This window comes from Crocodylus porosus, unplaced genomic scaffold (genome assembly GCF_001723895.1).
Source record: "Crocodylus porosus isolate Cpor-Errol unplaced genomic scaffold, CroPor_comp1, whole genome shotgun sequence".
In the NCBI taxonomy this organism is placed as follows: domain Eukaryota; kingdom Metazoa; phylum Chordata; order Crocodylia; family Crocodylidae; genus Crocodylus; species Crocodylus porosus.
Window position 1 is genome coordinate 30,990,856 of NW_017728914.1, and position 15,174 is coordinate 31,006,029.

General features: G+C 43.2%; 1 protein-coding gene across 2 annotated transcripts in view; it reads left to right on the forward strand.

Annotated features, from left to right (window-relative positions):
* SPOCK1 (SPARC/osteonectin, cwcv and kazal like domains proteoglycan 1) overlaps window positions 1-14,124 on the forward strand; it is a 495,139-nt gene extending 481,015 nt beyond the window's left edge. For both annotated transcript variants that reach the window (XM_019535134.1, XM_019535135.1), the window contains 3 exons: window positions 265-327; window positions 9,163-9,300; window positions 12,278-14,124. In XM_019535134.1, coding sequence (XP_019390679.1) covers window positions 265-327; window positions 9,163-9,300; window positions 12,278-12,468 — 392 coding nt within the window. In that variant the 3' untranslated portion in view covers window positions 12,469-14,124. The remainder of the gene's footprint in view (window positions 1-264; window positions 328-9,162; window positions 9,301-12,277) is intronic.
* The last annotated feature ends 1,050 nt before the right edge of the window (window positions 14,125-15,174 follow it).

Here is a 15,174-nt window from a genome sequence, read left to right on the forward strand (position 1 = left end):
GCCTTATTTCAGCTCGCTGAAGAGAAGGAAAACCTGTCTGACAACCAAAATGGCCCCCATACACTATTTGCAAGTATAGCGTGGTGTGCATTTTTTAATTAGTAGAGCTAATGACATAAATTTGTTTTGCTGTACAGTAAGAGCATATGAGGCTCCCTCGTTCTCAGGTGTGCAGCAGCCTGTATTTCGTGTCAGCAGCAAAGGCAGTCATTAAAGAGCCTGTCCTGGACCGTCTGGAAAGTGACTCTCGTACTTTCTATTTAGGTCTTCCGTGCCAGAATGAAATGAACAGGATTCAAAAGCTAAGCAGAGGGAAGAGTCTGTTGGGTAAGTTCGATTATTTGCCATTCATTTAAATAACTCATTCAAGCTTCAGCGATTATTGTTAATTTTACATGCAGTAATACTTTTGCAATTAGAAACTAATGCTTTGAGGTGGGACTACCACACTACAGTGTGTTCTTGGCACTTCATGAAATTAAACGTGTAGTGAGACAGCAACACTTGTAGCAGGTGTTATGATGGCGACTACATCAGTACGCCTGGAGGATACAACTGCAAGCATATGTATTTTTATTCAAACATCCTAGGACTGGTTAAAAGTGGCTTTGTATGTAGTCAAGAAGAGTTCAGATTTCCTCCAGACACAAGATAAGAAGTACTTTTTGGCGATTTACATTTTATTCTAATTGTACGTTTAAATCTTTTGCTGCAATAAGCTTTTTCTAGCCTCAGAACCCTGTATAAAACAGTAGCGTGTGGTTTTTTAAAATCTGAACAGCCACATGGTTAAATTAGTAGTGCTGTGTCACTAATGTTGAATGTTATTGCTCTGTCTATTCGCCGTTATTTTAGTATATTTTCTGCCCAAATGTGTACATTTCAGTGAAGGTGATTTGGTGCCAGTTAAAGTGCACTTGGTTACAGTAAGGACAGAGATGTCATTGGGAGTTTGCCTGACTTAAGATTTGGTCCGTAAATATTTAACCAGGTATAATTAGGCAAAATGCACAATACGCAAGCTGGCTTTGTGTTCAGTGCAGCGCTGTTACATACCCCCATCTGACACCCGCAGAGGCAGATTAGCCACCCATGTCCATTTACACACAGTTGCCCAAGGTCAGCGTACTCTGAAAATTTTAGGGGCCATGAAGACAAGTGAAGTAACCCTCCAGAGTAGGAGGCGATAGGCCTTTTATGCCAAGAAATGAAACAGCAAGATGCTTATATTCGGGACTAAATGACGCCCCTTCCAGCTCTTTTCCTCCTAAATGCAGAATTTCCCCCATTGAAGATACTGGGCATTTTTACACATGCTCCAGGATGTGGCGCCATTGCTTTAATTAGCAAGCCGTGCTAATGAAAAGCATCTGCACGTCACATTTATCAGCATTCTTGTGTGTCCCCGTGCTGAAAAAATGGCAGCAGGGCACTTTGAACTAAAGCTCATCAAATGTCTTGTATTTCAAACCGCCCCACCGCCCTTTTTTTCAGCATGGAGACATGTGAGGATGCTGATACACATGGTGCAGAGTGCATCAGTTTCCATGCTCCGGCCGACTCAGTTAACTTGGACGAGGGGGTAAAAAGGTGGGGAAACATTTCCAGTAAATCTAAGATTTCCCAGAATCCTGTAACGTTGAAACTCTGGGTCCTGATTCAGGTCCGTTTCGAGACAGACGCATGCCATTATACTTGGTTGTCAACCTGGGAACCTGAAACTTTCCTAGAGGCCAACTGGTATCCAGTTCAGCCCTGTCACTCAGCCATAATGTATTTGCATCACGGTTACAACCAGCCCGTGTCAAAGCTAAGACACCCGCACTTTCATGGCTATGGAACAAAAACACGTCATTCGGTTTTCTGCACGCACCAGGTCAGGCACAGGCTGTTGCAGAGGAAGTCGCTGTGTTGTTCTCCCCGTCTCTTGTGGAGGCTTTATGGCTGTGATGTCCAAAGCCACCTCAGACATTGGGCATCCCAACTCCTAATCGTTTCTAATGGGAACAGAGCGTCGATAACCACTCGGTTTTAGAATCCAGCCCTCTGCTTCTTCCTTCTTTGTTGTTCTTTACAAAATGAAATAACTCTTGTCTAGGCTGAGCAATAGATGACTTGTTCTGACGTGGGGAGAAATAATGACTATTTAATATAGAACATTGCATTGCAGTGATCATATCACAGGAGCAGGCAAAATAAAACCAGTGTATAATGTTCACTTAGCCCCAATACCCAAAGACCACTGGATTGAAGAAAAGAATAAAATCAACTAAGTTTAGCAAATCAGCAGGCATATGTCATATAGAGCTGTACAGGCTACAAGCAAATACAGAAAGGAACTGTTTGCTTCAGCTAGTACCTTGAAAGTATGCCTGCATAATGACACCCTTCTGTGAGCTGCTTATCTGATCACATTGCTATTTAGACAGAGCAGAACAATGTTTTTTTCCCTTGCCTCCGTTGCAAAAAAGCATGCGAATGGAAAACAAAAATGCTGCTTGTAGCAGCAATGAAGATAAAAATAAGATATGAGTACTATCAGAGAGGCTACCCTTTTAATTATTCTCTTTCCTGCTCTCTTTCTGACACGCTAAGTGAAATATTTATATTCCAGACACTGTGTATAAGGAAGACTTTTGTAAACTTGTGCTCATTGAGGAAAAACGAGGTCTTTGGGCATTTTTTTCCTTGATGCTTTACAAAACAGATGACAATTGCAACAGAATACTTCAAAGCCATTGCCATTAGGTATGTTGAATTTGGAGGCTTTCAAATCCAATCCATCTTCCCAGGGGACTGAATTAAAAAGTAAACAGCCCTATGCATCTGCACCTACCAGATATATCTAGGGTACAATTAACTGTAGAGACGGTACTTTTAAAGAGTGTGTCTGTGCAGCCTGATAATACTTCTCCTGAATCACCAAGGTAATAAACCTCTAGTTCCATCAGCAGCCTATCCAAGCAATTTTAGTTGGGGTAACAGCTAACGCAGAGATAGGCACACTACCATTTTGCTCAGCAGGAAATTCTGTCAATCTTGGGTACTTAGCTGGGCTCCTTATCATCTTTAACACATTTATCTTCATTATACTCTTGTGAAGAAAGGACCCATTTTACAGACAGGAAACTGAGGCAGAGAAAGTCTTAGCGCTAAATCCACAAAGGAGACTTAGCTGTTGCAATGCTGCTCCAGTTTGCCTGACGTAAGTAAATAGTCAATGGATTGGAAAAAAAGAGAAATCAAGTAGGATGCTATAGCTTATTGGTTAAGGCACTCAAATGGGAGAGGAAATATCTCAGTTCTACTCTCTGGTCTGCTGAAAACCAAATATAATAAAACGGGAAGTGGCAACAGGAGGAATTGAGAGTGCCGCTCTTACTCCACCCCACAATACCCTCAGGCCTCGTGACTCAAGGGAGCCCATGTCTTCCGCCTAGAGCCTACGTGTGGCTTCAGCCACAGAGTTACTAGATACCAATGGGAGAGCCCCCAGTGCATCCAGGCTGGGTTTGTCTTCTAAGAATGCCTACCAGGATGCTCAACAGGTGACCTAGGCAAAGGACCGCATCTTTGAAGCTCACTAGCACGCAGCCTGAGAGAGACAAGTCATTGGATGATGTCGCATCCGCAGCTCAGTGCTAAGCCCTGTACAGGCACGCCCAGGAGCAGAATTGGAAACTCGGGCACCCACAAACTTCTGGCACCTTAAGGGTTAGGCAGTGAGGCTTTTAAAGATCAGCATTTTGGACGTAAGCACCTAACGCAGTGGTTAAGCCCACAAGCCCTTTTGTCGCTCTGATTCTAAGTGCTTTGTCCGGAGCACACAAGATGTTTGTGACAAAGCAGAAAATAAACCAGCGTCTCCCATAGTCTCAGCTAGCGCTCATCAAAGTATCCTGAGCAGCCTATACTTTCTTTTCTGTATGCCGTACGCATGCCAGGCTGGTTCATGATTGCTCGTTTTCAATCCTGGGAAGCAATGGCAGCGGCATAGGCACAATTCTCTCCCAGTTCAGTGGGTGAGAATCATTTCAAGAATGATGATGGAAACTCGGGCCGGACACTGCAGAACGCTCCAGTGGCAAACTCCGCGCTCTGGGAAGGCTAGTCTCCAATTCACATATAGGAAGAGAGTTCAAATGCAAGGAGAACCAGAGATGCCGTGGGAATGGAGCAGGTTTGAAGCAGAAGGGTGGAAGGGCGAATGAGAGGTCGAGCCAAGCCAAAAGGAAGCACGTAATAAGGTTGGAAGCTGAGAGGGTGAGCAGGAGCCAAACAGGGGCAGACACAAAGGAGGAAACAGTTGGGAGGGGCAGGAGTTTTGAAACCAAACTGTGACTCATTTGATTGGCAAATGATTGGCAGCTTTTTTTTAATGAACGGTATAGCCAGTGAGATGGCTTCCTCCCAAACCCCCCGCTCTGAGGGCTTGGGCCTTCAGGAAAGCATGCCGATCCTCCAGGGATGAGTGCTACATAAACACAGAACTGAGGATTGACACTGCTCTTTTTATGTTGGGCCAAACTAAAACCTGGGATCAAAATATTCATATGATGTGAGGTGTGTGAAAGTCATAGGGTACGGCTCTGGTATGTCTCTGTCACTACGTAACTGATTCCTCTAGAGGCATTTTTGTTTCATAGATATGTACCGTCTTGGTGACACTGCCTCCAGCAGATGAATTTAGGGAGTGTGTGTGCTAATCTCGGTACTCAGCCGCTTGGCCAGTACACTGACTGCAGCATTCAAACCTCACATGTGCAACCTCACATCAGCAGGCTTGCCCCATCTCTAGCTCCTTAATTAGATATTGAAAGGCTCAGTGTAAAAGCACATGCAAATCAGGGCCCTGCTACCCATTCAAATCAAAGCTGGGTAGAAACCAGCTATAGAGTTGTTACACATTTTCAAGCACTAACTTTATAGCTGGTTGGCTCTTTTGATAGCCGGATAGTCATTTTTGTCATGTGATTGCTTTCCATGTGGCTGGTCTAAATTTATTGCGCGATTAACCAATCAGCATGTAGCCAGGGCCTTGGGGACCTACATTCCACTTGCAGAAGGGAAATTCCCCTTCTCCTATGCATCATCCCCTGACCTGCTTTGAGCCCTAGGTAAACAGGCCTAAATGCACCAACGGTGAGACTCTTGAAGTTAGTGGCGTCTCATTCACTTGTGCACAAAGAGAGCTGGGGCCCTTGCTTTTATACACTGTGGGCACGTCTACATGTGCAGCAGACTGCGCGGTTGTTACTACACAGTTATTTAATACTTGCTTAAGCAAGTCATGGTTCATGCCTGGCGATGCTATGTCACTGTAGCACCGAGCTACAGTCACGTAGCTCGTCACTATGGCAACGTGGTGTCTCATGTAGATGCGCCCTGTGTCACTTGCAACAAATGCAAAGCATTTTTGATGCTTTTTGAGTGCCCGTCATGGTGAATATCCAGGTTTGACGCAAAGAACAGATGTAATGAAGCTTCTGGAAAAAATAAATTCTGAGACTCATTTGTAATATACTATGTTAGGAAATCTAAATGTAGAAGTACTAGCTCCCCTTATCACGTCATTTAGACTCGTGCATTAATCAGTACTTGGAGCCAGATCATCGGTTGATGTAAATTAATATAACTCCATTGCTTCCAGTTATGTCATTTTATACCAGGGGAAGATCTAAGCTACATAAACTTCTCTAGGTCTCAGGGGATTTATACATGTGCTCCAGAGGGGCGGCTGGGGTGCTTTAATTAGTGCATCTCTGAAAGCCGCACTAATTAGAAGTGCCCAGAGAGTCGCGTGTATCAGCATCCCTGCACTGAAAAATGGTGGTGGTGCCCTGCCACCATTTTCAGCACAAGGACACTGATACACGTGATGCTGGAGTCTGCTGAAGTGCGGTAATTACAACGCTCCAGCAGACTCGATTAATCAAGTCTGCTCTGAGGCACTGTAATTATACCACATCAGCGCAGCCTCCCTGCACATGTATAGGAGCCTATAGTGTTTAAATAAGAAGAGGAATAGGCATGAATTTGGAAAGTCTTTCTGGGTAAATATTGAATTAAGTGACTTAACAGTGAATTTGAGCTTTGGAAGCAGTATGGCTGAGCACACTCACTCTATTATTAGAATGTGAATAATAAAGCAAACGAGCCTTTGATCATCAGGAATATTCATCCTCTTTGCAGTTCTGCTCGTATATGAACACACCAATGGCATCTCTATCCAAACGTGCTAAGACCACTGCTTGGGCTGGTTGAAACAGCACTGTTAATAAGTGTTAAAATGTTCACTAAAATCAGGTCAGAGAGAAAAAGATAAATGCTCGCATGTTTCAGAACTACATTTCTGACATTTAAAAATTGGACATCCGCTTTAATAGCTGCAGTGGGATTAGATGGGGAAACTCGTGGATGCATAATATATGTGACTGGCTTCCCATTTGTATGTCCTTTATATAAGTAATTGCATGGCATTTGGGCAGTGCTTCCTCATTCATTCCTCTTCAATGGCCAATACAGTGGAAATAGCCTTTTTGACGCACACGAACAATATGCAGAGATGCTGTATACGGGGAACTAGTTAAAAGGAAGCATTGTGCGACCAGTAAATCACTGGCATCTCTGACAAAGGGAAAAGCTACTTTCTCAAAAATCATTTGAGACAATAGAGGTTGTTTTTCGGTGCTTGAAACTGAAGCAACCGGCAAAGAATGGAAAGAGACTATGCAGATCTCTCTGGGGAATAGAGCTAACTGATCTCTAAGGACAAGTGAGTTTTTTTCATACTGAAGCACATTTGCACTATAGCTGCTGAAAGTGGTGCAAACAATGAAAGAGGCTTCTCTTGAGAGCTTGCCTGTCTGCAGGCTCAAGAGTGCAGCACTCTCTCACAGGCTGATGCATAAGGGCTTTGTTAGACGAAAAATTTTAAAACTATTGCATTGTTCAGCTTCCAATCCCTGAAAAGCATTAGAGTTTCTTTTATACATGGCAACTTGTCGTAAGTCTGGACTTGTGCTTCAATTTGTTACGAATTAAATAGCAAGCAGATGGCAGATACCTTCCAGAGTTCATTATCGTGGTACACAAAGACTGATCTGATAAACAGTTGAAAGGCCTTAAATTAAAATGAAATTTGGAATTAATTTTGGGCTGGCTATGGCTCTAGTTGGAAGGAAACTGCATTTTAAGGCCAAAAGGAGATCTACAGAGAAGTTAAATCAGTGATGAGTTGTACCGGTTCTGAGATGCAAACAGAGAGCAGTGAATCCTCAGTCCATGGGGTTGCATAAGGACTATCTGGATTCAGGATCAGGTCCTCAACACCGCAAAATTAATTGTGACAATCTGGCAGGGAAGATCAATGAGGGTGTAGAGCTATGCCCTAACCTTGGCTAAATACTGGCAGTAGTTGGACAGGATATGGGGGGCATACACTGCACTTTCTGAAGGGTTGATACAGCATACAACAAAAGAAACAGAAAAGGCCGGGTGTGTCTGATGGGTATCTGAGGAACTACTCTAACAGGGACTGTACCTGAGGCACAGAAACTAATGCACCACCCATCACTCATGGCTGTGTCCAAGGGGGTAATCGGTTCGGTCTCCCACAAGCGGCCTTGCGCTGTAGAACATGCCCGTTCTCGTCATTTGTCCACATCAGAACCACATCCTCCCAGAGTCACCTGTGAATAAAGAGCACCTGATCCTAAATCAAATTCTTGTCGCCCAGCAGGCGTTCGACAGACCAATAGCGCTCAATGAGAGCTGAAACCTAAAGCACATGTGTGCCTTAGATTCTCCCCTCCACTTTCTCTTGAATAACTCTTTGCTGAATTTATCTGGGTTTGGACAACAGTGATTTTTTGTAGTTCTTCCCACATTAAAGACGTTCAACTTTACCGACGAGCAGAGCTCAGGGAAGAAGTCGTAGAGAATAAGTGACCTCACAGATATAGCTGCTGCCTCTGCCTACACAATGACCAGGAACAGACAACAGATTTGCTCATAAAGGCTAGGGACAGAAGTTACACATCAACTGGTGTAAGTGATCTGAGACCAGCTTAAGCCTGCAACAGAACAGAAGTTCAGCGCACATACACCGCTTTCAAAATGGCCAAAACTGGTTTCAGAGAAACCTTGCTGAATGTAGTATATCAGAGGGCACTTGTACACATGATGATGTCATGACGTACACGTGACAGAAATTTCCCTTTGTGTGGCTTAATGGCATCACACATTACATGTATATGAGTTTTGGGGGTTTAAATGAGTTTGCACCATTGCAAACTAAACTGCATCCCGATGTTGGTTTGCAGTGTTGCAGCTTGGAACATTGCAGCCATTAGTCGGCTTGCCCCCCACCCCCACCCCCTGCTTCTGGCCTGGGCCACTGCAGGCATGCGGCTGCATTTCTGGAATCAGAAGTGAATGTCTGTTCACTTGCCTATCAGTTCAATCTACACAGCTTAGACTAACCCGCACAGACTGACTCGATTCAGCCTCGGGCTTTTTGACTGCCTGCACTTAGCCAAAGTGAAGATGATAATAACATTTACACAGCTCACAGGGGTGTTGTGACGCTAACTCCACCGATGTCTTTGAGACCCTTGGAAAAACAGTGCTATAGCACGGCAAAATATTACCGCCGTTAAGGAAGATGGGGGCCCTGCACTTTTACCAGCCATGAGGTGGAGCATCTGGAAAGAAGACATTTCCCACAGGAAACAAAACCACCCAGTAATACGTTAGGAGGCCCTTACTTCAGAACATGCATTTGCATTTCAAGCATAAAGAAGAAAATCCTCTGCACTTTTCAGAAGGCAGAAGCATGTTTGGAATTGGAGCTAATACAAAGGCTTCCAGTTCAAGTGTGTTTGTCAACATTATTTTTTTATGGTTTGACTTTATTTGTTGCTTGTTACAGGTTAAAGCAGGAGCTGAGGCCCAAAGAGCCTGTTATTTGAGCTAAAACCCCTACAGATTGGCCCAACTCTGGATTTCGCTAATAATGCTAAATCCTCACTTAAGTGTACTGTGTGGCTGCTTCATACTACCACAGCAGTGCTAAATGCCTCAGTATAAATGAGAAATGAGTCCACAATGGTCTACTGTCTCCCTTGCCCCTATAAAAACGATGTGGTTTGCTTTATTTAGGTGCTTTCATTCCGCGATGCAACGAAGAAGGCTATTACAAAGCAACACAGTGCCATGGAAGTACAGGGCAGTGCTGGTGTGTTGATAAGTATGGAAATGAGATAGCCGGCTCAAGAAAACAAGGGACAGTCAGCTGTGGTAAGTAACGGCACCCTTTCTAAGATAACAGAGAAATTAACTTTGTTGTAAGGCCTGCCACGGCGGTAAGATGAACTATGATAACAAAAAGGTGACAGTGTAGGAAGCATAATTACCAGTGTTCAACAGCAGTCACACATTTTCCTGTTCACAGTCCAAAGGTGGCTGCACGTTCATGTACTTTCATTCCAAAAGACTGTCAGGTGTTAAAGTATGAAATTGGGAACAACAATAAATGAGAAAAGGTTTTGCTACCAGCTTGGAAATATAGTAACTGTTATTCAAATAAGGATGCGAGGTTGTCGTGCATGGCTGTTACCTGTATTGTTCCTTATTCAGCAGCATACACTCTTGTAGAAGCTTCATAAATAAGAGCTTCCTTAAGAACGCAAAGTGTAACTATGGGAAATTTTATAAAATAACAACCAAGTCCTTTAAAACTGTCAGCGCTGCAGTACAGTTAGGCTGCTGACAGATGTTCAGCTACAGGCGCGATGGGATCTGATCCACAATCCCGACAGTTGCACCTCCCGCATGCCCGGATATGTGATTGCAAGATTCAGGATCAGACCCAAATCTTGCCCTATTTGTCAGTGCCAGGATCAGACCCAGAGCCAGCAACATGGTGATATTGGAAGTTATGGTGCCAGGCATGGCAGACATATTTATAAGACTGTGAATGCATGCTAAAATTGTCAGTACAATAGACACAGAACTATTTTCATTGATGATCAGCAGCTGACAAAGATCGCACCTGGGTTTGGGCCCCAATGTGGTCCTGATCCTGCTGGACATCAGCTGATTGCCAGTTGCAAGGGACCGCACCGGGACCCATTTGTGACCCAAAGCAGTCCACCTGACCTCACATTCATTTTAAAGTGTGATGGAAGCCAGGCACAAACTGATTTCACCTGTTTTATGTAATGAATTGGTAGCTGGTTTTGCTTTCTGTTGTGCCATTAAAGGCATAAACGTGTAGCCAGGTTACACTTTAAAATGCAATTAAGTGGTTAATTGTGTCTTAAGTGTAATGTCTGCCAGGGGCCTTATGCTCACACTGCCCTATAACTAGGCAAACAAGATTTAAGTGGAGTTTCTTCAGTGGGTCTCTATGGTGGTAGGTTTGGCTGCTCTGCTTCTAGCAACAGCAGAGAAAGCAAACCTTCTGAAGATCTAAAAACAACATGATACTGGAAGTCGCTGTGCCAGAGTCAGTAGGTGCATGGACTACTATGCAAATACAATTAAATAATTACAGTAGACACATGAGCATATGGGAGGTGTTTCCATCTGTGGTTACAAAACCAAGCATACAGAGTCCTGCTTGCCAGCTTGTCCCCACACCAACTAGACATGTACTCCAAGCAGGCAGGCAGCAGCCATGCGCGAGAAGATGCAGATCAGCCTAAATTTATCTAGTGGCCCGGTTCAGATGTAGAAGGAGGACCACTCTTGCATACCTTTGTCCACCAGTATGCCTGCAGCACCCACTAGCACTTAAGGCTGGGGACTTCAGCTGGGGTGTGTCGACTGTCCTGCTAGGAGCAAACTGGAGGTTTCTGGCTAGGCAGTCTTGCCCCTCCGCTCAGGGTCAGACCGATCACCATATTTGGGGTCAGGAAGGAATTTTACCCCATGTCAGATTGGTGTGGATAGTGGAGGATTTTGCTTTCCTCTGTAGTAGGTGGCTTAGGGACCTCTTGAGGTATATTGGCAACATTTTAGAGAAGCAAGACATTGGCTGCCCTGGTTCCCCTGCTTTACTGGTGGTCTTAGGTCTGTGTTATGTCAGGTGTAACCTGGGTGGTACCCCTCTCCAACTGAAGGGATTTAGTGGGTGCACTATGGGAAGGGTAACCGCTTATGGGGAAGCAGCTCTCCTCCTGTTCCCCTATAGAGTAGAGCTGAAACACCAGTGAGAACTGGACCATACGCAATTTAATAAGGGAAGAACTGGATTGGGGTATAGCGCATGTGCAGGAGAGGATGGGGATCCGAGGTAAATAAGGTACACACCCCTGGGTACCTGTGGAGGGGGTCCAGGGGGCAAGAGGGGATTCAGTAAGGGCAAAGACAAACATACACTTTGGGCAGAGACAAATGAACAAGAAAATATGAGGCTCAGGTTCACAAAATATATGGTGCAGGCACCCCAGAGGAGGGCGTGGGGGAAGATGAAGGGAGCCCCTGCTCCCTGGTGGGGATTCCCTCTTTCCAGGGATTTATTCCTATATTTCCCCAGCCAGAAACAGAACCCCACATTTGGGGGTTGACACATTTGGAAAGGTTTCATCTCAATATTTTCAAATGCAAAATGTCAGTTTTCTTATTCAGGATAAGTTTTCATTTTTTAAATTTAATCTAGTATAAAAGTATGTTTCAATTAATACTTTAAAACGAAACAAAGCATTTTAAAATGGGCAGAATAAAACACTTGGATTGACTAACTGGACTCTCTCCTGTCGATTTTCAGTTTGCAGCATGTTGACATTTTTTGAATTCCTTTCATTCCATTTTTGGAAATATAAAGTTTCATCCTGAACCAGGATGACTTTTTTTGAATTTCAGAACTTTTCAGGTGAAAGGAAACTACGTCTCTCACATACCGTGGATTTTCAGTAACAAAACACAGGATTTTTTCGCTCCATATATACCTCCAAATAATTATCAGATAATAATCATTTTCCTTAGACAGATGTCAACCAGAAATCTCGTGATCCAAAGCTCTGTATCTCACTCTTAATCCTGTTATCAAATTCCATTCATTCCTTTCCAGTCATGTGGCTTTGTACACACAGTAGATGAATGCTTGTTTTTATATGCACTTGTGCAGTACTTTGCAAAATTTCCTGCTTTAAAAATCAGTTTAGTGCCAAAACTGAAGTAGCTTGAATAATAGGGATACTAACAAATGTTGATTCAAAAGTCTTTGGAGGTGCTGGGTAAAAGAATGACCTTTAACTCTTACCTATTTCAGAAGAAGAACAAGAAACCTCAGGGGATTTTGGCAGCGGTGGTTCTGTCGTATTGCTGGATGATCTTGAAGAGGAACATGAAGCAGCAAAAAAGGACAAAGAAGGGAAATTGAAGATTCATGTAAGAGCGGCTAATGAGGATGATGAAGATGAAGATGATGATAAGGATGATGAAATTGGTTATATATGGTAGTTCCCACAGTTCGGAGGACTCACGTTTGCACAATATTGCAAGTCACTTCATATCTCTGCAATTGTATCTAAAAATACCAGGCACAAAATATTCTTGCTCCACTGTTTAATTTTGTACAGTATATATAATTTCGGAGATGGGGGTTTTTTTCCAACTAGCTACTGTTTTCAATACGTTTTATTCCCTTTTTTTTTTTTCTGGTCCATCGCCAGGGCAATAAGTTTTGTTTCAACAACAATTTCATAGGTTAACCCCCATCTGCAAAGCTTGTTCAACATATCTTATGAAATAAAAACAAAAGGCAGAAGGGGCTCGGCAAACCAATGCAGGTGTTAGAAGCCCTCTTTATATTCTCAACATCAGAGAGGTTTTGTCAAAACTGAATTTCTTAACTGAATCTTTCTGATCATGCTCTAAGCAACTGCTTTGCTTTAAAATGGTAGGATGTATGGAAAAGCAGGTGGCTCGGTTTCTTTCCTCCGTTCGGCATTTTCCGTTAAAGAGCAAGTCACCTCTGTACAGTAAGCCATCCCTCCCTATTCCCCTACCGCTAGTGGGTTAACATCAGAAAGCAACCTGTTTATGAGATTTTCTCCTAAGAATGATTAGTCCAGCCCTCGCTGAAGTCAATGGCAAAACTCCAGGTGGTTGAAAGGTGCAGGATCAGATCATTTAGTGAGAAAACAAGTTTCCCTGTTCACCACAATGTGGTCTTGCCCCTTAAACACGCTACATCCTTGTGGCTACAGCCGAGTTCAGACCATGTAGGAGGAGGATGGGATTACATCCCCCTTTCTAAGGGCCTGAGTAGAGACTGCTTTGCATCTCTAGATCATTGTGACCAGTTCCCAACCAGCAGATCTTGCACTTCTGTTTTGGGACCGGTTTGCACTTATTTCATGTGAGCGGCCTCTGTTTCCTGAACAACGGGCCAGTAGATCTGCCTTTGCTCCATTTATTCTTAAGTGATTCCCCATTCAAATGCAATGAAGCTGTCAAAGGCACTAAGCATCAAAAGTAATAAGCTGTCCTTTGCTTTATTTTAAATAGTTAATATTTATTTGATCTGTTTAGAAACTACCTTAGGCAGGGATATTTCAGACGAACATCTCTTCTGCTTAATATGAGGTTCTCATACATGTCTATAAAAGAAAAGAACATTATCAAAATGAAACCTGTAATTCATTAAATATCTCCCATTCATTCATATCTCTCCCGTGGCAGCTCAGCATGCTGCAGTGACATTCTTTCCTGTCCTTTCCTGTTGTAATTCATTGATAAAGTGAATGCACCTTATCACGTCTTCTGTCATTGCTGTTTAGTGCAGATGATCAGAAAACACAGTATGTACGAATAGTTAAGGGAGGAAATATATTTCTGTTGCAAATTCATTTTTGCACTTAAGAGGACAAAAATGCTCCACGAGAGGTTTTAATTCCTGTAGCCCTAACACATGAGTAGTTCCACTGATGCCAGTGGTATTATTATACCAGAAACGAATTAGGCCAGTAGCGTTTCAGAGTACAACTTTAGCTTTCCATTCAACAGTCTTCTCTTTACTGCAAACTCACTGACTTACATTTTCAAAGCAGCTGTGCAATATAGTTTAACCCCAGGCCATTGCTCTATGTAAGCAGTATTTTGCCTGCTTATCTATCTTGGGGGGGTTTAAATATCACTTCAAGGTCCAGTTTGCTAAATGAAACCTGCCACTGTAAATGCCAGATTTCATATAGCAAGCAGCATGTTTCACCCATCACCCTAGGCCAGGAGCCTGAATTCACTTTTCTTATGAAAGCTGAGTCCCAGGTCATTTTTTCTGGTCTGTGTGTCCCACTTATGCTTATCCTGGGGCTCTGATGATTGAGGATAAAACTGTTGTTTAAAGGTTTCCATATAAAGGCCTGAAGACGCTTCCTTTTCACTGCAAGTGCTTACACAGCTGAGGACTTTCAGGCTCCAGCCCTATGGCTTCATGTTGGAAAAGCTACTGCATTAAAGTGATCTTATTATACCGATAAAGTAATGGACTCTGATATTGTTTCACAGGCATGGGGTGCTGCTAGCTGAGATTTAAAACATTTTAAGCTGTGCAATTTATGTATTTGGCCTGGGGCTGCGTGTGTATAAATACACAGAGCAGAAATACACAGAGGCTCCAGCTGATGATAATTACCCCCACAAAAGCTGGATTTATGGTTAAAGAGTTGTTGCAAAGCCTTTGCCTGCTATTTCATTTACAGAAAGAAAATCTGGTCATTACAAAAGGAGCCTGTCTGAGGAGATGAATCATTTTTTGCTCTGATCATCAAGGTAGTGATAATTTGTATAGCTGAGCAGAATGAGGCACCATTCACATCCATTTTCAAGGGATTTGTCGGTACAGTGATGCAACAAACCAGGAAAACGACACGGGAGTAGGAATCGTGTATGCAGCAAACATCATCAGGAAAGACATATAACAACTAGCTTGTATCTGCAAATATGCTACAAGGGCTCGGCTCTTAACAAAAACTATTGGCCTTAAAGGTTTACTACAAGGCCTACAATATTCATGGCAGTTGGTTTTTTAGGCAAGATTTGGGTCAGCTTTGGATAGGAGATAACACACAGCCTTTCTACCCCAGGAGCAACCTTAGGAAGGCATTGTGCCTCCATATTCCCTCCACAGAGATGGAGCCATGATCCCACCTGTTCTTCACCATT